The 26,714-nt window shown below is 40.9% G+C and overlaps 1 protein-coding gene across 2 annotated transcripts; it reads right to left on the bottom strand.

Annotated features, from left to right (window-relative positions):
• TPCN2 (two pore segment channel 2) lies at positions 81 to 22,558 on the bottom strand. 2 transcript variants are annotated; one of them, XM_021401513.1, is made up of 25 exons: positions 22,403 to 22,558; positions 22,094 to 22,158; positions 21,073 to 21,149; positions 20,124 to 20,301; positions 19,639 to 19,755; positions 18,783 to 18,889; positions 18,036 to 18,108; positions 16,099 to 16,198; positions 15,737 to 15,802; positions 15,022 to 15,086; positions 13,452 to 13,549; positions 12,713 to 12,794; positions 11,675 to 11,761; positions 11,079 to 11,198; positions 10,935 to 10,994; positions 10,720 to 10,848; positions 10,119 to 10,168; positions 9,026 to 9,125; positions 8,018 to 8,089; positions 5,547 to 5,620; positions 5,101 to 5,191; positions 4,910 to 4,992; positions 3,623 to 3,704; positions 3,226 to 3,311; positions 81 to 2,545 (listed from the first exon to the last, which is right to left on the bottom strand). In XM_021401513.1, the coding sequence occupies exons 1-25, from the start codon at positions 22,470 to 22,472 to the stop codon at positions 2,467 to 2,469; spliced, it is 2,211 nt and encodes a 736-aa protein (XP_021257188.1). In that variant the 5' UTR covers positions 22,473 to 22,558; the 3' UTR covers positions 81 to 2,466. The 2 variants fall into 2 exon arrangements, with proteins under 2 accessions (XP_021257188.1, XP_021257189.1); XM_021401514.1 differs by lacking the exon at positions 22,403 to 22,558 and having other exon boundaries at positions 20,124 to 20,224; positions 22,094 to 22,130.

The following is a 26,714-nucleotide window of genomic DNA, read 5'->3' as shown; positions in this document are numbered from 1 at the left end:
CCTACAGATGATACTAACATGCCTCTAGAAACAGAGAATTCCGTAGCTATGGGACACGGAAAGAAAACAAACCACAGGAATCATTTCAACAGCTCAATTACTTTCATATTTTAAGAAGAAACCTTTGTAATAATACAAACCTCAAATTTTACCCAGTTACATTAATTGTCATGATTTATACAATTATTGTGCAAGACCTGCGGTCATTTACATCTTTCAGTACAACTGCCATTACAAAACTACCACAGTTTTATATTAACTTCTAATTAAACTTCCCATCTATTACATAACTGTGAAACAAGAACAAGACTAAGACTATTCCCTTCAGAGAGCCTTCTTCACCTTTGTGCAGATGTGAAGACTGCATTGCAGAGGCACTGATGATGATAATGCACACCAATTCATGTTGCTTTGGTAGATTGTAGTGGAATGTAATGGACAAAGAGAAGTCTTAAAAAAAAAAAACCCGCAATATTTAAGCTTGCATGCAGGTAGGAAAGGGCCACCAACCTTTTGGCCAGGCCAAGTGGCTTCTCCAAGTATTCAGAGAAGTCCAAAATGAAAAAGATGATTGAGTAAAAAGGTCAAGAGAGTATAACTCCATTAACAGTGCCAATAAATCGGTGTTTGTGATCCATCAAAAGTTCAAAAACCAGAAATCACACTGACAAAAGCAAAATCAAATACAGAAGTGTGCTGGTGCCTTCTATCTACTCGCTATAATCTGTGTTTCAAGTTCATGACAGAAAATAAGCACAGTAATGCCCCCTGAAACCTGTGCAATCAAGTTACTCATTGGATTATTAAGGAATAGAGACAAGAGTGAACACAAGACAACAGCATGGCTTAAGGTACAGAATTACAGAAGAAAGATTGCTGCATGGCACAGAGCTCAGCTGAGATTGTCATATACATATGCAAACCACAAGACATGCATTTTGTCTAAAGCACAAGGAAAATTAGTGATAAAGAAACAGACAAGAACCACCAAATAATTTTTAAATAGTGCAATAATGCAGAAATACACTTCTGAGCTTGTTGCACCATTATCCCAGATTCTTTCCTGTATTAGCGAGAGGAAACTAGAAAAAAACTGATGACAAAACTAGAAGAGGAAAAAAGTACATAGGATGACTACTTGGCACTTTCTATAACATTTGGTTATCTAAAAAGGATCAGATAACTCCTAAGTTCATTGGTGTTCTACAGCCACTTACCTTCCCCAGGCCTTTGCCAGTGCAGAGAACCACTGTCTATTTTAGTGACAAGTGACTCAATGAAAATTCAGTGCCTCAAAATATAGTTTCATTTTCACATACAAGAATTTAAGTTGGGATTGTGTCTAGTTGTGATAGTGACTTACTAGTTATGTGACAAAGAATTAAACATAAGCACCTGTTTTTAGAGAAATACCAAGGGATAACAAGAAGCACGTAGACGTAACTTACCATTAATTCTCAACTTTAGATATGTTGACCAAGGCATTTACACAGGAAGTATTACCCAGGTATACAGCACGTGGCTACAAAGCCACAGCAACACTCAGAAGAAAATCTGAACTGCTAAGCACTTTGATTAACCCACTCAGCTCTACTCCCCCCCCCCTTTAAGAAGGGAGACACACAGCGATCATGATGCTACATCTGGCCAAAGTTCATTCCCCTCAGCTGTTTTATGGAACACGATACGGTGTAAAACAGGATTTGGAAGGAAAAGTTAAAGGAAGAGTTCACTGACAAGCAACATGAGAATATTTACCCTAAAGGATAGCTCAGTCTTATCGCACTGAAAATCATAAATGTAATTTTTCCATTTGAACTTATTATTGCTTTCAAAGCAACCAGCACAAACCCTAGATCAAATGAAAGAGGTGTGAAGTAGACACTCCATGTGATTAAGTCCAACTATGAGTTGAAATTAATTGTGTTCTAAAGTGATTATCTCCTGTAAATTTAGTAAGACAGGCTGGTGTCATGTTTCAATGAAAATAGTGTTTCAACCTCCCTACAAAAAGATGAAGGATTTTGTTCTGGCCCTGCCTAATCCATTCATCAACTGCAGAGTACAGCCCTCTCCACACTCCCCTACTAGGAAAGGCAGCTCCATTTTCTTGTGCTTTTCCAGCTAGCAGGCTTAGTGGTTACAAAGTTCACGTTTTAAAGTGCACTGTCCTTTTAACATGCTTTCCCTTCTTAAAAAAGAAAATAAAACTTTCTGATACCAACAGTTTATAAAAATAATAGCTGCAATACTCCTCTAAAATTGCAACTTAAAATCAAGTCAGAATAGCAAGGATTCAAATATGAACAATTAAAAACATCCTTCCGGCAGAGAATTGCCAAGCAAAGCCTTACGTACTGCCCTGCAAGCCTCTCCCAACAGCACCTCACAGAAAATCCATTCCGTTTCTTCCAGCTGACAACCTCAAAAAAACAGAGGTCTAAATTAGTCCATCCTTCCCACCAGTCACCTACATAAGTGCAGGTGTGGGTGCTGGTGCAGTTTTTCCATCAGCTCTTCCTCTGTCGGCTCTTCCAAAACATCTCTACAAAGGAAAGGCATGAGTTGTTAGGGACAACAAAGGGAACTTCTCAGCATTTGTTGCATGAACATGTGCTCACTTCATTCTTGAAAAGCGGAATTAAAATTACAATAAGTTGATGCTCCCTAAAGATACATCTACTTGCCAGTGATCCATCCTTTACAGATGTGTCATGGAAACCAGCAGCTGTTTTCCCATAAGGAGCAGGGAAACAATTTCCTGCACACAGTACAATACAACCGAAGGTCAGTAAATTTGTTTTCCTGAAAAAACTCCCAAATGAGAACATGTTCCCAATGCTACTATTGAATATCCAATGTGCACCAGAAGTTCTACACGTTCGTGATCATCAAGTATCAACTCACCACCCACAATTTCATAATAAGCCAAGAATGTGCATCAGTTTCCTCATCTTCCATTTTCTTCTCCCTCTCAGCACAGTTCCCCCTACTTCCAATACCTCTTCTCCCATCACAGTCTTGGCAGAAAGCATATAATGGTTAGGGCCACGAGTCAGCTAAAAACAAGCCCAACTAAAGCACATACCGAGATTCACCAAGGTAAAAGATGACACAGTTTGCTTCTGAAGCAGGAAGTTAAGAGAAGTTTTCTACCCTCTTGCAACGAGCACTAAGAGATGAACAGAATAACCTAAGCCAATTACCAAGCCCAATTTAATTCACCTGAACATTAGTTCAACTGTCCTCTGGTATTCAATATCTGAGAGAGACTCCCGATGACAGCGACGGTCCCACTTGTGAATAAAGTTCTGGGAAACAAAAGCAACAGAAAAAAAATTGACACCATAGTACATCTTTATAGAGAATGAGCTATAATGGACAAACATTCACATCCAATGAAACGCAACTTGTGACAAAGTTGCAAAATAAAGAAATGCACAATTGTCTGGGGAAAAGAAAATGCTTCCTGAACATCTGGGGAAAAGGAATGGGGAAAAAGATCAAGTAGACACACAAAACCAAACTGCACTTCCCAGAAGGTTTTCTGAGCTTTTTCCATTTCCCATCCAGATCATAACCTGTTATCAGGATTTAACATCAAATAAATACATCTTCTTACCTCCAGAAGTAAAGCTATGAAGAGATTAACCCAGATGACAGAGGAGATCAACCACCAGGCTACAAAATAGATCTTTGCCCATCTGCAGATCAGATTAAAGGAAACAAATGATTCTGTGTTCTACGACGAAGTAGGCAGCAAATAAACTCAGCCTCGAAGTGACTGAAGACAGGCATGAAATCACATTTTTCCTTCAAAAATTTACTACGTTCTTAATGTAAAAGGAGATCTGGATCTAACAATAATAATCTTGACCTTTCATTAAGTTAGCCAAACCGATTTTGTCCCCCAACTTAACATACCAAAACAAACCATGAAAGGACAGAAAAACAGGCTAGGAAAGGATGTTACAGATCACAGGAAGATCTATCTAGGATGGTATCCTTTGAGTGGTCAACAGTGGCAGTATGTGGAACAAGTGCAAAAACACAGCAAGATGCCTACAAGGCTCCCCCATAAGTGCTCTCAATCTCCAACCACCTATAGTTTAGAAATTTCTCAAGCTAGATTCTGTTCATTTCAGATCCCAATGGATTTCTTTCATGACTTGTCCAGTCATCACCAGACCACATTTAACACTTAACACACACAACAGCTTGTAGAAAAATCCTACACCTCAACTACACCCTGGGTGAAGAGCTGCTTCTTTCTTTTTGTTTCAAACTGCAAGATTCAATACGTGGATGAAGCCATGACTCCACAGAAATCAAACAGCAAAACTCCCAAGTTACTGCATTGAAATGTGACCAGCCAAGGATCACTGCAACAGGTCAACTCAGAGGCTACCCTGTTAACTCAAAATTCCCATAAAGCAGTGCAATACAAATTAAAGATATGCCCAAGGTTTTAAGTCTACCAAAAATTATTTACCCACAGAGTAAATACAGAAGCAACCCAAAATAAGTTACTGTGCTTCACTTACATCTGCACAATTGGCTTTCCAGTGAGAGCCAACCACTGAATGCATGTTGAACATCTGTTTATAATTCACTTAAGTAATTCACGCTTTTTTGGAACAAGATAACTACCGAACCAGCTTGAATGCCTTCTAAACATGACCATAGCTTTTGCAGCACCAAGCACTAGACCAGCCATCAAGCTACATAGTCAAATTCCACCCAAGCAACACTAAGCTTTTTCCTGCAAACCTGGAATTACCCAAAAGAAAAGTAAGAAGCACCTCTCTCTATAAGGTTGTAGGAACTGTGCTATTTGTGCAGTTCTTGCTCATTTACTTTACAAGCCAGATTTGTATGGCACCGTATCTGTATTATTACTGCTACTTACGGACTTGAGTATCTTGAGAATGCTTCCAAAAAGACTTGCCAGTTGTTCACTACCATCACATCCCAGAGAGTCACCAACGCTGCCTGAAGAGTACGAGGAAAACAGGAGTGAACGCATCACATACTTAAAAGCCTCAGAAAATGAGAGACAGCATCAGGCAGAGAGGGAAAGAGGGCTACGATCAGACTCACAGCAAAGTCATCAAAGTTGTTCGGCCAATATTCCAGCTGTTCATAGGTCCCACACTGCAAAGTGCCATTGTTATATGTCGTATTGACAACACTGCAAGAGAATTATAGTCTGATATGAGCATAGCTGTCTACATACTATACCTTAAAAACACGATTCCTGAGAGTACCTTTTAAAAAGTTAAGTACCTCATCTGGGCAGAAAACGGGAAAATCATTAAAGTATTAAAGCTACAGCAGGTTAAAATTCCAAGCTACAGATGAGTTTTCTGGCAATTCCAATGCAGCAAGAAAAAACCGACAGTACAAGATGAAAAAAGTCAGTGATTAATGTAAAGGCAGCTTCAAATGCAAGAAAAAAAAAAATAAAGCAACTCAGAGGCACAGTGTTGCAGATGCTTTTGAAAACAAATGACTGCTACTTTGAATAGTGATATTTAGAATGTTACCTGACATTTCCCATAGGAACCACAGCACCTTTAAACAGCATTATGCCAGTTATAGCAAATGCATAGAAAACCACCTGGAAGGAATACATACAGGCATTAGTTTTGAATATTTCTGTCACTAAATAAGAAAAGAAGGCAATTAATATGGAATCCACCTTAGTATCACAGGTAAAAGGACCATGGTCAAGAACAATGCCTGGAACTACTGAAGTTAAAATACTTCTTAATACCTATACTTTCTTATATATATTGTTGCTCTTACTTTTTAATAACCCATTTAACTTTCAATTATTAAGACGCACTACATCATTTTCATTTATTACCTGTTTTCTGCATGCCAGTACACTAACACTTAATGATTAACACTGCTGAATAGTGACTCAAAGAACAGATTAAAACAGTACCAATCTGTACAAGGTATAAATAAGTATCTGGGAGCCTTCTGCCACACTCAGTGAAAACCAGCTTTTACAAAAAGTGGATTACCTAACCAAAGGACAAAAATAAGCTAGTGTGACATCAGCAATTTGATTTTAAATGCTGCATTAGTCTGAAAGCAAAGGTTTCAATAACTAAGTGATTCTAGAATGGCAGGCTTGTTTGGAAAACACAAATCTCTTTTTAAAGAGAATGCTTTCACAGTCTTCTACAGTCACCTAGGCAATATTGCAAATTTTAATCCTAAAAAGATTGTTATAAAAATAACCCATAACCTCACCCCTCTGAGTAAGGAGCCCTTTGTTTTAGGACAGCTCAAGACAAGATGACTTTTCAGACTGAAATGTCCTTAGTCACATCTCTGTGTTCTGCTAGAAAACAGGCAAAGTGGGGAAGTCCACAAAGAAAAGGGAGACTGCACTGCTCTTCTTAAACATTACTGAAGTTGAAGCTGCCATCCCACAGCACACCAGAAGATGGGGCATCTGGCCTTGCAATAAAGTTGACTTTATTCTTTGATAAAGATGTTTTATCTCAGCACATGTATTGCCTGAGAAATTAGCTAATGAGCTACATTACTTTACCAGCACAAGCTCCAGAATAAAATCTGGAAAGATTTTTAGCATTGGCTGATAATGGAGTCAGATGTCTGCTGCTCAGTGGCAGCTCCTAGTTGCCACAAGTAAAGGCAAGTTAAATTAATGGAAGTGGCAAATGCTATGGCAGAACTGTGATTGGTGAAAAACTACAGTTCACACTCCTGGCATGAAGAAGAATTTGCAGTGGACACAAACACTTCACAAGCATTATGTCTTATGTGCATGAGCAGGGACACCAGACCAAAACACTAAGGCGTAACTACTAAAAAAAGAACTCGAGCCTATAGCTACAGGGCTCCTGACACTGTAGTTACATCTGTTAGGAATTAAAGGAGCTTGCAGCAGAACACTATAGCCCAGGTACAGCCATGGCAGTAGCAGCACAGCTCTGGGGTCCTGCAGTAAAGCACAACGGAGTTCACCCAGAGTGCTACCCCCCCAACCCAGGGCTCTGACATTTGGCATTTCAGCTCTTAAGATGTACTTCACCTATAAAAGCTAACATCTCAGTTTGCACACTCCTGAAGCATTTCTCAAGTTTACGTGTAGCTCCCAACAGCATATATGACTTGAATAGCAGAATGAAGTTGTTACCGACTTATCTTTGCACAAGCCAACATTTTTATTTCAAATTGCAACATAAATCTCTACAGGACACAACTGAAGACAAAAACAAAAATTAATGACAATAACAGATATTTTTGGATAAATTGAGTACCAAGTCAGTTTTGGTTTTGATATACTGAAAAAAAAAATTTCTTAGACAATACCTCACACAGCAAATCCTTGGTCTTTAACCATTATCTCAAATCTAGGTATCTTAAAAAAAATAAAGTTAAATATTATAAAAATAATGCCCCACAGACTCGTTTGCTCTGCCAGGAAGACGCAGTTGCAAATCCAGAAACTCAAGAGTTAGGAAATGCAGCCATGAACATCATGTGCTGTGATACATCCTTTAATCACACCTTACACACAAACACTCTTGGAGCACGACGGCATGGACTTCCAGAAATCCCCATGTCCAAACACACTATCTGAAGATCTTCCCAACTCAAAATGATTTTAAAGTTGTTATGCTATCTAATTTAAGATAAGCAGGTCAGCATAAGGAAAACCAGGCTGCTTCTAGAAAACAGGTGATTTTTTCGAAACCGAAATATCCAGACTGAGACAAGTACTTTAGAAAAGTTTTAAATAACCTTTTAAAGGCACTCCTAAAAGACACTGGTAGTTGAGGCACAGTCACTTTGCGTAGGCCAGAACAAAACAGCAGCTTGTTACAGCTCTGGAGAAGAATTGCCTGATTTTGGTGAAGCGTTACGAGTCACTGAAAATGCCATCCAAAAACGCAGGTTTACTTCCTCACTGCCTTTCTTACAGACAACAGTATAATAAAGAGAATGTGTTTGATGCTTTTGCATCATGACTTACCACCAGGATTCCTGCAAAGGCCCTCAAGTTTTTTACCAGGTCCAGCAATGTAGTAACGACCAAAGACATGAACTGAAACAAAGCAGAATTTTATATGCATTACACTCATCACGCTTCTAGTCTGCAGATTGGAAATTAAAAGTTATTTTTACTAGAAGGAAAAGTGAGAAATGTCTGAATGAAGACAATCTTTTATACAGTGACAATTGCATGATTTATGGACAGTGCTGTACTCCTTTTCATAAGCAGACATTGTGCTAAATTTTAGGTACACTCAGGCACCGTGACCTAAAGGGCTAGGAATAAGACCAGAATAGGGGGAAAAAAAAAAGATGTAAGTGTCCCACAGATCCAAAGAGATTGATGTGGAAGCACTTCTAGTCTACAATTCCCACCCACATTATGATCTCTGATCACATCAGATAGATATTTATGCTTTACTGAACTAAAATACAAGTCCTACTCCTGATGCGAATTCAGGCGTAACTTTCAAGCAAATGTAAGTGCAGGATCATAACAATCATTCAAAGTGATTTCAGGTTATGGGTACTCTGGTACAACTACCCATAACTGGAAAGTGAAGAGAGGAACTCGTCCCAAATAAGCCTCTGCAGGATCAAAATGCCTGGCAGGATCTAGTGAGAGCCTACCACCTCCTGAATGCAAAGTTCCTCAAAGACTTCATATCAAGTCACTTAGTTAAAACTGAAGCCCTACACAAGTTGTGCAAGAATTTCTGGATGCATTTCTCCACCACTTTCATACCATCAGCATCAGCTACAGCAACATTAACAGGACTTCCCTACCACCTCAATGGAGAAAGCCAACTAAATGAGTTTGTGAGGTGCTGTGCAACTGTTTGAACAGTTAGAACACAGACTGAGGAATTACAATCCCATTCAGGTGAGACAGAACGGCAAGCTAGTGCCCAATATTGGGAGAGGCTTTCACAAAATCTGTAATTTGATTAACAAAGATGTCAAAAGTGTGGAGGAGTAAGTAAACAACCTTCATATTAGGAATGATCCGCAGGAACCTGAACACAATTAACATGTTCGCCAGTCGCACCATATCCCACAGGGATAGCAGGCCCACAAACTCCGGTCTCCTAGGAAAGAAATAGCACATCAGAGAAACAGCACACCACAGAAAGACATTACTGAAGTTATTGAGCCCCAGCTGAAGTTAGGCTTCAAAGATAGCACAAAGCTAACAGACCACCTAGCCAGCATTCTCTCTTACGTGTGTATTCCATAGGCAATATCCATACGCTTCAAATCTCAGCTCAAGTGTTAGCTGACTTTTACACAGGCATGCTGGATGCTCCCTGCTGCAAGCGTGGGCAGGTGGTGGGGGAATGAAAGATAGCAGCGACAAAACTCCCTGGTAACAGATGCTAGATCACAATTTGCATCACAAATATTCAAGTCTAGACTTAAAATCATTTAAGACGGCACCACATAGAACACATTCAGGAATAATAGTAAAAATATCAGTCTTGTCTTTAAGATGTTACATCTACAGACCAAGTAATTGCAATCGTGATTAAAGGATGTATCACAGAACATGATGCTCATGCCATCTGGACTCTTCTGGGCTGGAATCTGTTTGCAGTGATTGACAAAATAATTGGTGCTTCAAGGTACTGTTAGAGTGCAAACAGCTGTCTGCGTTCAAGAGTCACCCCTGAAAGTAAGATTTATGAAGTCCTCCAAAAGTCCTTTGCTTTTCTTTCCTGGTATGGCTATATATGCATTCTGAAAGTGGAAACAATGACTTTTATAGTTTTAATGATGAAAAAAGATCAAGATAATTATCCAAGAACTGTTTGGACTTAAGAAAAAAATACTATAAAAAAAATAAAAGAGACCCGTGCTTGCTATCCCAGTACAGATGAACAGGTCCATGGCAGTTTCTCCACTAAATTTTACACCATGAAATTTAGCGACTACAATAGTGAGAACTTGTACTAGGTTTGGTAAGTTGTGGACTGGGCTGACAGTTACAGCAGAACAACACAAGTGTGCATGAACACGTGTGTATATTCCCCGACCTGATCTAGACATCCAAGGAAGTGTAATATTTCAAGGAGATTACTTACCAACCAGGATGAGGAAATCCATATTCAGCAAAAGTTGCAATCTCCAAAACCTTCAGATAGAGGGAGGGGGAAAAAAGTAAAACTTTTTAAACTTAAGTAATATTTAAAACTCAAGATTATCATCTTCCACAACAGAAAACATTTTCAACAGCTTTAAGCCACTACTTTGACTCTATTTATAGCTCTGATATTGCTATATTTGACATTTCATCCAAATTAGTCCAATGGTGACACATAAAAAGATATTAAGTCAATTACATCCCATAAGTTAGGTTTCAGGGTTTCACCAAACAGAAACAATATTCTGCCACTTTTTTATTGAATAAGCGATGTTTAACTACGTAACAGACATCCTCGTGAGCAGAATGTTTCTAAACGACATTAAAAAGGGTGCCAGTAAGAGAGCTCAGCTTTTCCAGCAATTTCAAAAAGCCTATCTCCAGAAGGGGGACATTTAAATTATCATTCCAAAGCATTCACGACGCTGAAAAACATGACACTGGCTCAAGCTGTTGGCATCCTGCTAGATCTTGCAGCTCCTTATCATCCCAAACACCAAATCCAGGGATACAGAAGTTAACAACAAAACAAAACAACTTACCAGCAAAATTGTAGTTAGAAGTCCGTCAAACCTATTGCTTGGGTATGACAAGTATCTTTTCAAGCCCATTGCCAAGATTTTCAACAACATTTCCATCAGATAGTATATGATGAAGAAGCAGTTGATAGCCTTCAGCCCCCACAAATGATAATAAAGATTAGAATTAAACACATTAAGGGAACAGCAATATCCACAGAAATAGTGCTGCATCTTACCCCTAGGAAGAAGTCATCTCTTTCAGAAGGCTGCTTATCTGCATCCAACACCAAAACCACCTTAAATAACAATAAATCTTCTATGAATCTGCTGTTTTACTGCAGAATTTTGCCACAGAAAAAGAAAAATAGTCTTTTACTTACACAGATAGAAACAATGTTTGCAAGGGCAACAACATTCCCCAAGTAGCCAAAGTAGGGATGGCCAAAGACGAACTGCATCTTCCGCATAAAATGGGATTGGTACTCTGGACTGGGAGGATGCTGAAAAGAACACAACAATTACGCTGAGATGCAACACAAGTATTTTAATGACAATGCAGGGGAAAAAAAAAGTCCAATTTCAGATTTAAGAAACATACCTTTTGAAAGCAAAACTTTTCAAGCCATGTGCCCATTTTAACTACATTTCCTATACTCTCCTATTTGGAAAGTGCTTTCAAGCTCTTGCTATTATCAGCAAGAGATCATTTCCAAATAGCAAACGCATTGGTGGTTATGGCACAATACAAGATAATAAAGAAGGGGAGAAATCCAACCTCTCCAATGCCTCAAGCAGGTAAATTAACCACCAGGCTATTAACTGTATGTATTCCTTCCACCTCTCCCAACATTCGCCTCCCTCAAAGAGAGGGATAGATCTTAGTTTCACATAAATACGGAACAGACCATCACACATTTTCGTTCAAAACCACGCTAACTTATGGCACTCTGTAAATAATTATGAGGTACATACATACTTGCTTAATGGCATCCTTGTCTAGTTCTTCAAAGAGCCTCTGGAACTGGGCCGCAGACAGCTGGTCACAGCAGCATATTTTGAGTGACTTCACATGAAAGAGAAAGCCAGATCAACATCTGCATTAGGTGCTCCTTCAAGAAGTACCACCACTCTAAGACTGGATTTGTGTATTTAGCTAACAATGCAGCTTGACATAATCACAAGCAGAGCGCTATTCTCAGGCAACTGTGTTTACACAGTCCCTATCCCAGACAACAACAGGAAGCAACATGTGTACCTTCACACTGGAGCCAGCCAACTGCTGGCACACCGTTATCATCAGCTCTATGTCATCCCCTTCTCTTAGATGTTATGAACTTCTGCTATCTCCGAAACCTGCTACAATTTGTTTCTTAAAAATCAACGTTATTTTTGGAACAGTTTTTCTGATACCATATCTGTAACTTTTGCACCTTGTATCTCCTGTTGAACTAATTGCTCTACCTGAAAACTGTGAACAGCAACATTAAGTCTTCAGTTAAGCAAAACCACTTGCTCTGTAGCCTGACACGAATATCAGCACCTTAGAGGAAGCAACACAGTTACATACACTAAAAAAAAAAAAAAAACCAAACACCTTTTTCAAATGGTAAAGATCCACCAAGCTGTAGATAGCAGCTCCAGACCACAGTGAGAAATACCTTATTTTATTTATCAGAGATAAATCAAAGCAAGTCAAAATTTTGGCTCTGCAAAACAAAGTCTTTGCCAGCCTACCTCACCTACCAGTGAATGCCTTCCTCTTCAAACCAACCACAGGAGTGGTAGTCTCCAGTTGGAATTATTGCCTAGAGACAGCTTTTGTTCCAAAGACCAGCACATAAGCAGACACTGATCTGGGCTCAGCTCACGCTCTTAAAGGAAGCAGGACACAAGCGGCTGAGCTGAAGACTATTGCTCCTAAATCAGTGCTGTGATTAAAAAAATTCAGTTTCCACAGCTGTCCCATCAAGAGGGTTTGATAGCCCCCCAATGATTAAGAACATCCAGCTCTTACCATCATGATTGCTTGCTTGCAGCGAGAATCCATTTCAACTTTCTGCAGCACTTGAAGCAAGGCCCCAGCACTAACATACGACCTACCCAAAAGAAGATGAGCTTAGAGGATGGGCCTTGAAAGAGATAGCTTGTCATCGAGATAGTCAGTGCTGCTGGTTCTGTTTCCTTCTTTTAAAGCAAATAAAATTAGAAGCAGCAATGAAAAGGAAATATCCCATAAAAGTCCCAGAAAAGACGCTATAAAAACCCACTTGAAGAATAAAATAAAAAAAAATAAGCAAAATACATCATTTTTCAAGAATAGATCTTCAATTTATATACTGTTCTGTTTATGAAGAAGCAAAATTGCTTCTGACAGGTTCTGGATGATAACAGGTACACCAATAGTCACGTACAGGAAGAAGAATGCAACTCATTAACTGGTGAAAGGGATCTCTGGCTACACAGCACTCCTTTTCAGGAAGCAGCCTAGGTCCAAGAGATGCTCTCCCTTCAGTGGCTGGCCCTTGTATGAGCCCAGGGTGCCTCCACCCCAAGTCCACCCCTTCTGGTCATGCAGGGAGCACGGGTGCCAATAATTTGCCTGTGCACCCTGGGCCAGCCACACCTCTTCACCAGGTGCTCAGTCACCAGTTCAAGCCGTGACCCCAACAGTTCTCCTACACATACTGAACAAGAGGACTAAAGATTTGGTCTTTTCTGCTGAGTGCACTATTGCCTCAACAACCATCACTTACTGTTCTGCATTAGCAGGAGTCTCTTTTAGGGAAGAAAGCACTTCAAATGCAGCCCGGATTCCCAGCCGTCTTCTGAAGAGGGAGGACTGAACGGATTTCTGCACAATAAAAACACCATATGTTAAGAAAATAATAGGAGGATGTTTGCTTAACACTGGTCTACAGGAAATTCAACCAGATTATGGAATCATTTAAATTGGGAGGGACCTTCAAAGATCACCTAGTCTATGTCCCCTGTGATGAACAAGGACAAATGATACGATAAATGAAACAGATGACACAAATGAGACCTGTAGACTATTTGCCTAATCCTTAGACAAAGCTGACTGCAAGCTTCAGCAAAGGCCCTTGTCAATTCAACTAAAGTTGTTTCCAAGAAGTCAAAATATTGTTTTCTTTCCCTTCCTGCCAAAGTCCTCATCATCAGCCACTAGATTTGACTGTTTAGATATCAGATGCGGCCAGACAGACATTCTCACAGTTTAAGGGGAATTGTTAAAGGATCAAAAGCTGAAATCAGCGAAGTCCATTCCTACCAGAAGGACTCACAGACCAACAGGAAAACCTAGCTCAGATAACACACTGATCCTCTGGCACTCCCCCAGTCTCATGAGTGGAGAAGAGACTTCCTAGCTCTCACTCCTTACAAGAGCTATGTGCAAGGGAAGGAAGGAGCCAGCAGACAAGTCTCTAGGCTTCAAGTAAACATGGTTTACTTACACAATAGGGAAATACTGTTCATTCTAAGCTAGAGAAGCCATTACCATACTGATAACACAAAACAGAACCACTCACCAAAACGCAGTCTTAATCTACAGCCCAGCAGTTCAGCTGTCAGACACTACTGCTTTTATGTAGCACAGCCCCTACCTTATCCAGTCAGTTACTGGAAGTAGCAAAGATGAACTTTCATTTTAATTATGCTGTCCCTGCTTTTTAAAATAGTCATGCCTCAGCTCACCTCATTCCTCCCATATTGTTAAACTATCTCACTCAGAAACCAGAAGAACCATTTGGAGACTGAACAACCGGTGTACCTCATACAACAGAGCATGCTACACAGCTTGTTAATGAAGGAGAAAGAACTTTTAGTGCTGAGTGTAATCACCTCCACAGATTTCAGGCTCCTTCTACAACTTGTCAGCCACGCTTATTTTGTCAGCTTTTACTTTTATAGATACCAGGGTCAGTAAGTTGTTTTTATTGAAGGCTTCTCATACTGTGCTACTCTGAGAAATTAAATGCTGGGATTTGCAACCGTAGCTATTAAAGTACAGCAGTCCTTGTTCACAGTTTCACTGTTGTTCACACTTTTGTTTTTCCCATATTTTTCCCACAGTTGCATATCTAAAGCATACATAAACGTGATTTTCTCACCCAAAAGGCATCAAGCTACAACAGCCTGCATGGGTAAGAATATGTACATCAATTTTATGAACCTTTCTTCTCTTAAAACTGTATTTAGAATCTGGATTGGCATACTTTGATACACTGTTAAATCCACAAACACTCAGGATTTCACAGCTGTATGGTTATGGTAGAACACTGATGCTGGTGAAGTTTTACTCACCAGAAGGTACCCGCGAAACTGGTTGTAGATTATTGCTGTAAGTAGGTTCATCAGAAATAAGTTACCTTATCAAGAAAAAAAAGTTACCAGAATTATTGGGATAGGTGTTCCTCTGATTCTAGGCCAATGCCTATCTAAATCTAAACACTTTTACATTTTACAGCATACAACACAATATTCAAACTTCTCTCTCACCAAACAAGAAAAAAAAATTAGCTTGGATAGTAAGCAAGAGACATTTCAGTCATGTTCCAAACTAGAAGTAGCTATTATTTTTCAAAGAGAAAGAAATAAGATTCACAAACTTCACAAAACTTTCCCTCCTAAGAGGGAAAAAATTTCAGTGTATCACACAAGAAAAGAAGTTATACACTGAAAAGAAGTTTCAGTGTATAAACAACCCACATGCATGAATTCAAAAGAATGTTCTCTCAAATTTCTCTTCTAAAAGTAAAGTTTAACGCTGAATATGTAGTCATACATCTGTTCTCTAATGATAAGTTACAAAAAAACTAAACCGTTTAATGAGTGCCTTTCATGAAAGTTATCTTACAAGACAGTACATGGTAAAAAAATGTTTTTTAAAAAAAAAAAACAAAAAAGGAAAAAACTTTGTGATGAAACTCTCCTAGAAAAATAAAACCCTTTATAGCTGCCATGCGTAAATGTCAAAGCTATAGTTCATTTAAATTAATGAAGACAAGTGGTGACTTACCTAATACAGTGAAGAGTATGAAAAAGATGGAATATGCTCGGTTCTTAGAATAAGCAGGAATCATTACTGCAACAGATTTAACAAAAAAAAATTATATTAATCTCATACTTAAGAGGGAAAAAAAAAAAAAAAAAGGGATACCTCTGTCAGTTTCTGGCAACTGGTAAAAGCCCTCATACAGCTCCACTTCAGAGCTGCATATATAAATTACAGCAAGGAAATACAAAAATCCTAAGTAGCTTAATGTACAAATAACCTTTGCAGAACCTTCTTAAGAGCTTTCAGCCACAAGAACAGTTACAGCAGTCTGGAGACATTTCACTATTCATTGATTAATAGAGACGAGAGTTATTTCTGCTCACCATCAGGGTTATTTGCCGTCGTCAGCAGGACTAGCAGTGACGTCAGGGAATCTGGCAAATTCCGAAAATAACCCACCCATTCCTTATCCTGTTGACCATCCTAGTGAAAAATGCTCATTGTTATCAGGGAAGCACTTAGAAGCACTAAGACTGTCTTACCAAGAAAATGATACGCATATAGGTAGATAGTTTCAGTCAGTCAATAATCCATTCCTTATGCACACAATTAAATCTGCCACATGGAAGAAAACACAAGACAAGCATAAAAACTAGGACAACAGAGTGGTCCTGCTGGAATGCAGTGCAACCACTTATTAACAGTCAATAAAAAACATAAGGGAAAACAGCAAGCTAAGAGACACGGGAGGCTCAAAATACAAGTTCCATCCCTCACCTCATACCCAGGAGGCACAATAAAGACATGAGCTGGCAGCACGGGGATCTAAAGCTGTCCTTGATTGATAGAAAAAGCCTAACAAGAAATATCAAGGGTACCAGAGCTAGAAGAACTGGTTTTATTTAGGTCATGTTTAGAGTCACAGACTGTTCCCATGTTCAATCTGAATTCACATAAAAATTAAGCAGAGCATAGGAGCTGCTTACTTTTTATTCTAGCTACACAATGCTGTACCCATTCGTTTTTCCCCAAGTTCAAGTAGAGGCAGCTACAAAAGATGCAGAGTGCAAACAATACAAACATGAATCACACAGTACAGAATAAACAGCCATTAAATCTGCTGAGAAGAATGGAAAACTGCACCTCTAGGGTATATACTCAAGGCAGTGCACAAATGTAGAGGCAAGAATTTCATTACTAAAACATCCTTTGAGTATATTGCCTGCTAAGCTACAATTAGTTTGCATGGGTATCAGGTCAGAGAATCAAAAAAGGAAAAAAAAATAGCTCTCTGTAACTTGTTTTTTTTTTTTTTACCTAAGTGTATGTAGAAGTGTCTGGTGCAGGTTTATAAACTATATTTCCATCTGCTGGGAAATATTACAACTGAAATTAGATGCGACATGCAAATATAATACAAAGATAATGGATGCAACTAAGAAAAGGGAAAAAATAGAGCTCTACTTCTAATTCCAGAAATTCTGTAACAGGAATTCAAGGAATTTGCTGATCATAAGAACAACCAGAAGTTCAAGCACAAATTGCAGGAGGAATGAAGGCTCAGTAAAGATTAAGGAAAGAACTAAGATTACTGCAGAAAGTACACAACAAATCTTAGCGATCATACAAGCAAGGTTGTGGAAGGCCTAAAAAAAGGAAAGGAGAGCAGTACAATGAAGGATATCTTAAGATACAGGAAGCTTAGGAGAAAGAACACCCCAAAAGCACTTTAACACAAAAGTGATTTTAACCACAACATTTCAAATCAGCTTTTGGGAAATGAGAAAAGAAAACAAACAAAAACAAAACAAGAAAAAGAAGCCACAAAAATCAGAAGCCAAAACATCAGAGTAATGCAGGCAAAAACCTACCAAGGCAAGGCCAGGGATACCAGTACTGCAGATAGCTTAGCATTGCAGTAAACTTAACAAAAAGCTAGATAAGGAAAGGAAAAAAAGAAATGTGAGATAATAGAAACGAAAAGCACCAGGATTAAGAGCTATGGACACAGAACAGCGTAGCTGGTTTCAACATAAGCAGAAAAGGTAACACAAGGGCTCAACTAGAGAATTGTAAGAAGTTGCTGTATTAGCAGACTTTAAATTTCTCACTCGTGAGAAACGCATCAGCACCAATAAGATGTAGGACCATAAAAAAAATATTATGTGCAACTGACATCTCTCTGAATAAACTTTAAACTCAACCCAGTGGGTCTCTCCCAGGGAAACAAGTTTCACCAGTTTGATTAGAAAAATGGGACATGCAGCTACACGAGTAAGCAGAAAAGCACTGAGATCTACACACCAACACAGCTGGTTACCTTTGTTCGAGCAAACAGCAGCATGGCAAACATGGTAAATAGAGACAGATGAACAGCGAGGAGCAGAACAACACTATTGGAAAGAACATATCATATGCATTAATATCAACGTCATTGTTAATGTCCTTTGCTAAACGTACAAAAACAGAAAGCTAAGGATATTTTTTAAGAAACTACATGGAGATAACAGAAGCCCACCCAAGCTTTGATTCATAAGAATCACACTTCTTCAGGGCTCCTTAGCATGAGCTTAGACAGTTTTAAGGTCAAGGAGATTCTAGCATCTGTTTCTCTAAAACCATTTAGAAATGAAAAGCCTGAAGTAAAGCACCCTAAAAAGGACACAAAGTACCGTGCTGCGTGGTACACATGAGTGGGAGAGGGGTACATTTGTGCCCTACCCATACTTCCCTGTCAGGCTACGTTACAATAACATGGCATAGCCCTTTGCCCAGCTGATGACTCAGCTCTTCCCTTACAAAAGGGCTGAATGCAACATAATTTAAAAAAAAAAAAAAAAAAAACACCAACCACTCAATCAGCATCAAAAAAATCTTCCTCATCACATCACATGCATTCTAGAGAAATGTTACAGAATACAGAAGCCATGAAGTTACTACAGCTTCCCACCCATCACTACTTGATCCCAGCGACCATTTCAAGGAAGCTACTCAGACATCACGTTCCAGTATGCAAAGGATAACTACAGGCTTGCTGTGAAGGGATGTTTTCTGTGCTGTTACCTACCTTGCCATTTCAGGCAATGTGCTGTTGATACTTTTTAATGTTTTCTTCATCATTGAAGAATTCTGAAGGAGGAAGAAAGGACGAAGAATTCTTCTTATTCTTACAGTCTGCAAAACAAAACAATGGATCAGATGCTGAGTTCCCAAAAAACTAGGATCACAAATACTTCAAGGGTGTGTTCGTCAGAACAGATATATTTATATATACAGCCATCAACAAAAAAATCATCAGTGCAGCTGTTCTCAGAAGCTAAATCTGTCCCACCAAAGTCAAACCAGGCTCAAAGGTAATGTTATAGATCTCCTGTTAAAAGCAAAACTGTTTATAATTAATGCTCTGGTGAGGCTACTGAAACTTCAATTTGCGTTTTTAAGGAAATCTAACTTTACTGATAGGTAAACATGACAAGCAGGTCAAGCGATAGCATTTCCGCATTTTCTGCCGAGATCCATTTCAAGAAGTGAATCAATAACCAGCTGCTTTCATTAAAAATAGACACACATCTTGAAATTGGTTTCAGTTTTCAGCTTTTTTTAATGCATTACAGTCTGCTTATTACACAGCAGTTTCTGCCTCTGACAAGACTTAGAGGCAATTGTTCTGATATTCCTTAACACAACCTAAAGCAATTAAGCTGTTCACATCTCATTATTTTTATATATTAGTATTTTATATATTAGAATTTTCTTAATGATGATTGCAAGCAAACAACAATAAATTTACTGCATCATGAACCACCTCACTCTTCCCCTTAGCTCTCCAACACAGCCCCCACTGTGTATCCCTTTGCAGCTTCACTGCCTGGCTGCTCAGACACATTGCATAGTTTCTGCAGAAAGCAGCAAGCACTTCTTACCTCCGTGCAGAAAAAGCTCAGCGATACAACCCAATCAGTAAGGGAAATAATTAACGTCAGGATATAAGCCATCAGCCACTTATTTTTCCAAAATTCTTCCCATCCAATTAAGTAACTCTGGGGGAGAAAAAAAAAAAAAGAAGCGCAACAGCTTGAAACAAATTCCAGCACCCTAATCAAGTCAGCACCAATTGCTTTTCAAGTATTTCTAGTTTTACATTTGTGCTCATTACGAGTTCCCTGAAATCCTGAAGCGCACCGATCACAGAATTTTTCTACAAGTCTTTAATTGACATCAATGGAAGCGAGAGGAGCACACGGGCCACGTGTGGCAAGAAGAAAGTTCATTTAGTAAAGTCATTCTGAAACAAGAATCCAAAGAACAGTGCTGCTAATGACAAATCCCAACTTCTGCAGCCTCAAACAAGCATCCAAGCAGCCAAGCCAATGCCATTCGTTCAGAGGCAGACGGAAGCGCTGCTCACCTTCACGGACACGTCGATCACAAACACCAGGAAGCACAGCAGCTCGATGCCTTCGGTCAGGCCGCACGGAGGATCCCACGCAGGAAGGCGGTATCGCACATCTGATGTGACAGTAAGCGAAGATGGTGTTTCAATGAAAGCCAAAGCCAGGATTATGGTAATGGTCAAGCTCAAAATCCTGCTCGGGTAGAAATGAAAGCACTTGAAACACAGCACTTGAATAGCACGCTTTACGTGAACTGCAATAACACTGTAGTAACAACGGTGCATTACAATAGCAACTGCTGGCATTCAGATAGCCCTAGGTGGGGGCTGTTTTGAAACTAACAACAACAAACAACCCTTCTAATATTTAATAAGGTTAGAAATCGACATTTGGAAAACTAACACACGCTGCTGTGCATCATACCGATAATCTATCATGCAGCAGTCCTATGGCTGTTCCAAAGAGCCACCTACTTCATAGAATCATTGAATCTTTTGAGCTGGAAGGGACCCTTAAAGTCCATCTGGTCCGACTGCCCTGTAGTGAACAGGGACACCTACACTAGATCAGGTGCTCAGCGCCCTGTCCAGTCTGACCTTGAGCATCTCCAGGGCCAGTGCATCAACCATCCCCCTGGACAACCTGTGCCAGTGCTGCACCACCTCTTTTGTAAAAAACTTCTTCCTTATATCCAGTCTAAATCTCCCCCCTTGTAGTTCATAACCATTTCCCCTTCTCCTATCACAACAGACCCTGCTGAAGAGCTCATCCTCTTCTTCATCAGGCTTTTGTACACCTTGCTGCTTTCCACTCCTATCTCATGCACATGCACTCACCACTTGCTTCCTACAGTATGCTCTTAAGAATAAAAGCACAATTATCTAATTATTTTTTAAAAAGAAAAAGGAAAGAATTCAAGACTTACTCCTGAACCAAAAAGCAAAAAGAATAACAAGTTCTCACCACTGGCAAGTTCTTGAATAATACCAGCGATACAGCCACAGAGATTTAGAATCCACACGGTGATTTATAGATCGATACTGCAGGGAGGAAGCAAAAAGAGATCACTGAACCATCACATGTGGTCTGTGTCAAAGACAAAAACAAGGTTACAAAAACAAACCATGCCCTCACCAACAAGGCTGAAGGCTTGAGTCAAACCCAGTTTCACAACAAGATAAAGAAATTACTGCGTGAGTTATTATTAAACTATCACTCACCAATGACTATAGCTTGACTACAGCCTACATAGGTGCAATCAGAAAGATTCTACTGAAGTTCTCAACCTGAAGATCACTCAGTTATTGGATCATCAAACAGCGTGGCAGTCACGGCTCTGAAGGCAGCACTGCCCTCGTTACTTGTAGCAGCGGCTGCAGGAACTCGCAACCTATGGTTCCATCTGCTTGCCAAAGAGGCCCACGCACTTGGTCCACCTCTCTGGCACTCCTTCCATTCATGAACTTTTTGCCTTTGTCCCTCCAAAAAGCCTCATGATCCACACAACTTAATTGTGAAAATAAGAAGCTTTGATCTACACCTCTACACGAACGGAACGGAGACTTCCACGCATCGTACGTTCCGCCAAAACAAAGAGCCCCAGCTTCTCCATTGAAACCAACCACAAAGTTTGCCAGCTCTGAAGCTCTGCAACCACATTTTCAGACAAATCACCGGGTTTTCCCAGATGCTAGCTCCTAGCAGCGAGGCTTAAAAAAACAAAACCAAAAAGGGCACATCCACCCACAAAGCAGCACAGTCAGCGCCTGTTGGGCAAACGGGAAGAGAAGGCACCATTTCAACACAATCACACTGGAAAAAAAAAACAACACATTCCTTCTGGGCAGAAGCGCGCTGGAACTCGCGCACCGCAGGGATCTGGGATTCCGATTTGGCTTTGCAAAGCACGGCAGTGCTCGGGGACAGCACGCGTGCCAGACACCCGGCACGGGCACGGAGCGGCTCACAGCCGGGCTAGACTTACTTGTATCGCGTCTTCGATAAACACCACGGCCTGGTTGATGTGGAGGTCCTCGGCAGCTCCGGCGGCTGCAAAGTTAGAAGGAAAGAAAGAAATAATGACCCGCTGCACGCTGCGGGGCTAAGAGCTAACGGCAGGCAGCAGCAGCTCCGCCGCCGTGCTTTTCCTGAGAGACGGAGACAGAGGTCGACCGAAGCCGGACGCGTGACACCGGCACTCTAGGAAGCCCCCGGGGCGGCGGAAGCAATCTGCGCTGGGGCAGCATAGCACAGCTCTGGGACACTACACCACCGCCTTCCGCCACGCACTCACCGCTCCCCGCCGCCCGCCAGCTCCGCGGGGGCAGCAGCGGCTCCGTCTCGGCGCCGGCTCCCGCCTCCATCAGCTCGGCTCGCTCCGAGCCGGCCCGGCCAGGGGCAGCCACCCTGGCAGCACGTGACCGGCACCGCGGCACGGCACGGCACGGCACGGCACGGCACTGCGCCGGGGGAGGCGGAGCGAGGGCCGGCACCGCCCCCTCAGCAGCGGGGGGGGTGGGGGGGGCGGTGTGGGATGTGCGGGTGGAGGTGAGGGAGTGCGAGCGCTGTTATTGCAAATGATCACAGCATCGTGGAATTCTTAGCGTTGGAAAGAACCTGTAAAGGTCACCTAGTCCAACTGCCCTGCAAGGACAGGGACCTGGCTAGATCGTTTCTGAAAGCGAACACTGAAAGAGGAGGAACAAAGGGCTGAATTGCGTTGTGTTTATTGAAAAGTGAAGTGGGAGGATCTGCGAAGCATCCTATGGGAGTGGTCGGTTCTTTATAGTAATTAGTGACTGGAGGATGAGAGAGAAGAAAGTGTTCAGCGAGTAGTTCTTGGGGACAAGCAGGTGGCAACCGATCTTTGGTTTCTCCTTGGCTCCTCTAAGACAGGAGATGCCCACATTCATGTTGTCTTTAGCACTTGCCAAGTATCTGAGTCTAGAATGAGAAAATAAACAGTGTTTAGGAAAAGATCGGTAATACAAGCAATACATGACACTATCTTTTCCTTCTCAGACCAAGCTTAAAAGGGTCAGCTTTAGGAATGGCTCAAACTTCCTTCACTCAACATTCTTGCATGTGAATCTCATATAATACTTGGCAGGTGTGCAGGGAGAACTCACCAGCAGTATTGCAAGAGCCTGTTTGTCTGTGACTGAAGCCTGCACACACTTCTTCAAACTGATTTCCATTGCATTCATAGCAGGTGTTGTGATGAATGGAGATACTGCATCCATAAACTCATCAACAGACCCAAAGAGAAACCTTTCCATTATTATCTGGAGGATTTCACAAGGCGAAGCTGTAGCTGGAATAAAAGCATAAAAGAGCCAAGCTGGAGAACGTGAAAATTAACCAAACTCACCGAAACAAACTATTCTGGAATGCAAAAATAGAACATAGACATGTATATGTTTACATGGCGCATTTTGCTGCTGAAGTGCTTGCAGACTCTGAACTGTTGACTGTGCAGGCAGTGTACTGGGGACAGCTGGGCATGGTGTGTCATAGTGCTGTATTCTCTGGGAAACCCATTCATGCCTGAGCCCCCTGGCAGTGCCATCCCTGCCTCGTTCACTCAGAAGCCCTCAGAACTTCCACAAGAGAAAATGTTGCAGTTCCGGTGGGGAATACAGGTGCGTGATAAGAACAGTTGAAGAGCAAATAAGAAACAATTAGGAAGGAACGATCCTTTGGCTGTAAATTACGTTTTCACATTGTGAAGAGCTCTCCAGATTGTTTAGAGGTTGATTAAAGCCAGTGGTACTTACCAGAATGGCAGAACATTGCCAACATGGTCAGCACTAGCAGCAGTGCCAGTTTCATTCTGGAGATGTTCTCCTGCCGTATACTGACAATTAACCTGAAAGACAAACTGGACTCGCTTTAGAGCCATGCAGACAGAGCACTTCTATATATCAGACATTTGGGTCTGATCCTCCCACTGAGTGACGTGACCGATCATGTCACTTTGTTGGCCTGGTATCCTGCTGGGCTGGACAACGAGTGCCAATGAAGTGCCAGCATCCTCTCTGGAAGCTCTGCTGCTCTGCCTGCCCGTCCTGCTTGGAGAAGCCTCGGGGTGAAAGCTGGAGCACGGAGCTCCTGCAGACTGATTGCCATGCTGCACATCTGTGCCATGGTGGTTTCAAGATTGGCAGTGTAGGGATCTAGGAGCCCCTTCAAACAATGTGTGTGTAGGCAGAGGAAGGAGTGGAAAGCAGCTTACAGTTCTCTCAACAAGACACCTATCAACCACTGTGAACTCAAGTAGCAAATGAAGCAGACCACTGCAAACAGGAAAATGACCTAAAACCATAGAATCACAGAACCATTAATGTTGGAAAGGCCTCTAAAATCACCAAGTGCAACCCCGAGCCCACCCCCACCACGCCCACTGCCCACGTCCCTCAGTGCCACATCTCCATGGTTCTTGAACACCTCCAGGGACAGTGACTCCCCCACCTCCCTGGGCAGTCTGTTCCAGTGCCCCAACACCCCTTCTGAGAATAAATTTTTCCTACCAGCCAACCTGATATAAATAGGGGCTGAGCCTCCTTCTTTCTAGAGGTGGCTAATTTGGCCATTTTGCCTATTTCTTCCTTTGCTGTAATACAAACAGCAAGATTTGCCATGATGAATCAGAAAAAGGTCAAGGCCATCAAGGTGGGGTCCCAGGGCCTCTACCAGGAGCAGCAGACACAAACCTCATGCTTCCTCACCCTGAAGCAGGAGCAAGGACCCTGGCTTTCAGACCAGCATCCTCCCCTCCCTTCCCACTCACCACTCACTCAAGGGTTGGGGTACTTTGGAGATGAAAAAGGGAGATGAAGAGATGTCTCACAGCTGTGTTTGAGTGCTGAACTGCTTGAGGAATAGGCAAGCAAATAGGATGAGCTGCAAGAAATGTTAAAACTTCTCTAAGGAAAATAAGCATTTTTCTCAGGGTAATGTTCCTGCAGATCATCAGCTTTGCCACATTTCCTCACTTTTTGTTTGTCTGTTTGTGTCATTCTGGACTGCCAACAGCTTCAATATTATGTTTTTTTTAAAAAAAAGCAAGGATTGTAAAATATTGAGATCCTCCCAAAGAGTCCTTGTGTGGTTCAAATCCATAATGCAAACATTTCACTGGCGAGCAACAGAAATCCAGATTTGACTTATACTCATCTGAGACTTCAAGGTTTGCTGTTCTTTTCATGCAATGATCGAAGTGACAATGATAGTTGTTTCAAGATTGGTTTTGACTGACAGGAGATCATTAGCAAGTGCTTTTAAACCCCGCTTCCAAGCATTTTGAGTGCTACTGTAAATAATTGCCTTGGATTAAATTTCCTACTCATTTTTCTCTCTCTAAGTGCAATACATGCCTGAGAAAGGATGAGAGTGTCCTGAAGCCTCTGCTGAGGAGTGGAACCCTTTGTACTCAGTGTTCATATTCACAAAGAGGAAACCTTTCCTAAAAACAGTCACACTTACTTTTCGGAGAATGCAAGTATGTACAAATTGTGACATTAATGATTTCTGTGGCAGATCCAAAAATTAAACTAAGATATGCTGAGATGCATTCACTATCACTTCTCATGGAACTGTGCTTCCTTCCACATTTCATTCTCACTCTGCAGACTTGTGTGATAATTACAGACTATCTCTGGGTTTGGGATTAAGAGAGGAAGAAGAGCTGGTGATGAGTTTTTGTTCGGACCAAGCATTTGTTTGTTTCCCTCTTCACTGTCCTGTATTCATCACATGTTTGTGTATGGTGACACATAAAAGATTTCTGAGAAGAAACATTTATTTCTGGTTCACAGCAAAGCAAAACCATTTTTTCATATTCCTGGAACAGGCAGAATTGCATTTGGTTTTGTTGATATGGAAATAATTGTATTTGACTGATTCCTTGGTGGACCAGGAAGTACACAGACATATCCTTCACTTTTTCTGAGCTGGGGTACTTCTTCACCTCATCAGTAGCAGCAAAAATGACAGGCTATATGGGCTGTATACCTAAGTACAATGTTTGTTTATAGGCCATTCTCTCATCTGCTCTTGGTTTCTATTACCAGAGCAGTATTTTGTTATAATAACTGGGCCAAGCTGGCAGAGATCTGGATTCAAGTAGCACTACTTTTCTTCAGAAAGGCCTGCTGTGATATTTCAGCGAGATGTCAGCACCCTGGACTTTAAAGTGCTTTGTTTGAGGACTAGTCTCTGTGTGTTGTATAACGTATAATAATTCTATATAATAATTATGTTATTTAGTCTTTATCAAAACAAATGGCATCTTGTCCTAACAGTAGAAAGGAGAAAAAAAAAACCAACTTTATTTATAAAAACAGAAGAGAGAGAGCATTTTAAAACATCATCTGAAATTTATTTAGAACTTGGATTTTACCTTTAAAGAAATAAGATCTAAAATACACTGGAAGGTGACAAGGAGTTGTACTCAGCATGCAGAGTTGAGGAAAACAGCTGCCACCATCCTGGTTCTCTCCATATTTTTTATATATTTGTTGCTTTCCCAAAGGCTTTGGATATTAACAACTGGGAGTTGTTGGAGTGTTATCAGCAAGTGGATCAAATATTTGGTGGGTTAAGCC

The sequence above is a fragment of the Numida meleagris genome, chromosome 6, assembly GCF_002078875.1.
Source record: "Numida meleagris isolate 19003 breed g44 Domestic line chromosome 6, NumMel1.0, whole genome shotgun sequence".
Taxonomy (NCBI): Eukaryota; Metazoa; Chordata; class Aves; order Galliformes; family Numididae; genus Numida; species Numida meleagris.
The sequence above is the reverse complement of the archived record's forward strand: the minus strand, read 5'-3'. Positions and strand labels throughout refer to the sequence as shown.

Bases quoted from the DNA above. Each gene is read 5' to 3' on its own strand.
- TPCN2 (XM_021401513.1), bottom strand. From the start codon at position 22,472: ATGGAGGCGGGAGCCGGCGCCGAGACGGAGCCGCTGCTGCCCCCGCGG. The intron at 10,849-10,934 runs GTAAGATGCAGC...TGGGGGCTGAAG, and splicing joins GAGATGACTTCTTCCTAGGG to GCTATCAACTGCTTCTTCAT. The intron at 10,169-10,719 runs GTAAGTTGTTTT...CTCTATCTGAAG, and splicing joins TTCTAACTACAATTTTGCTG to GTTTTGGAGATTGCAACTTT.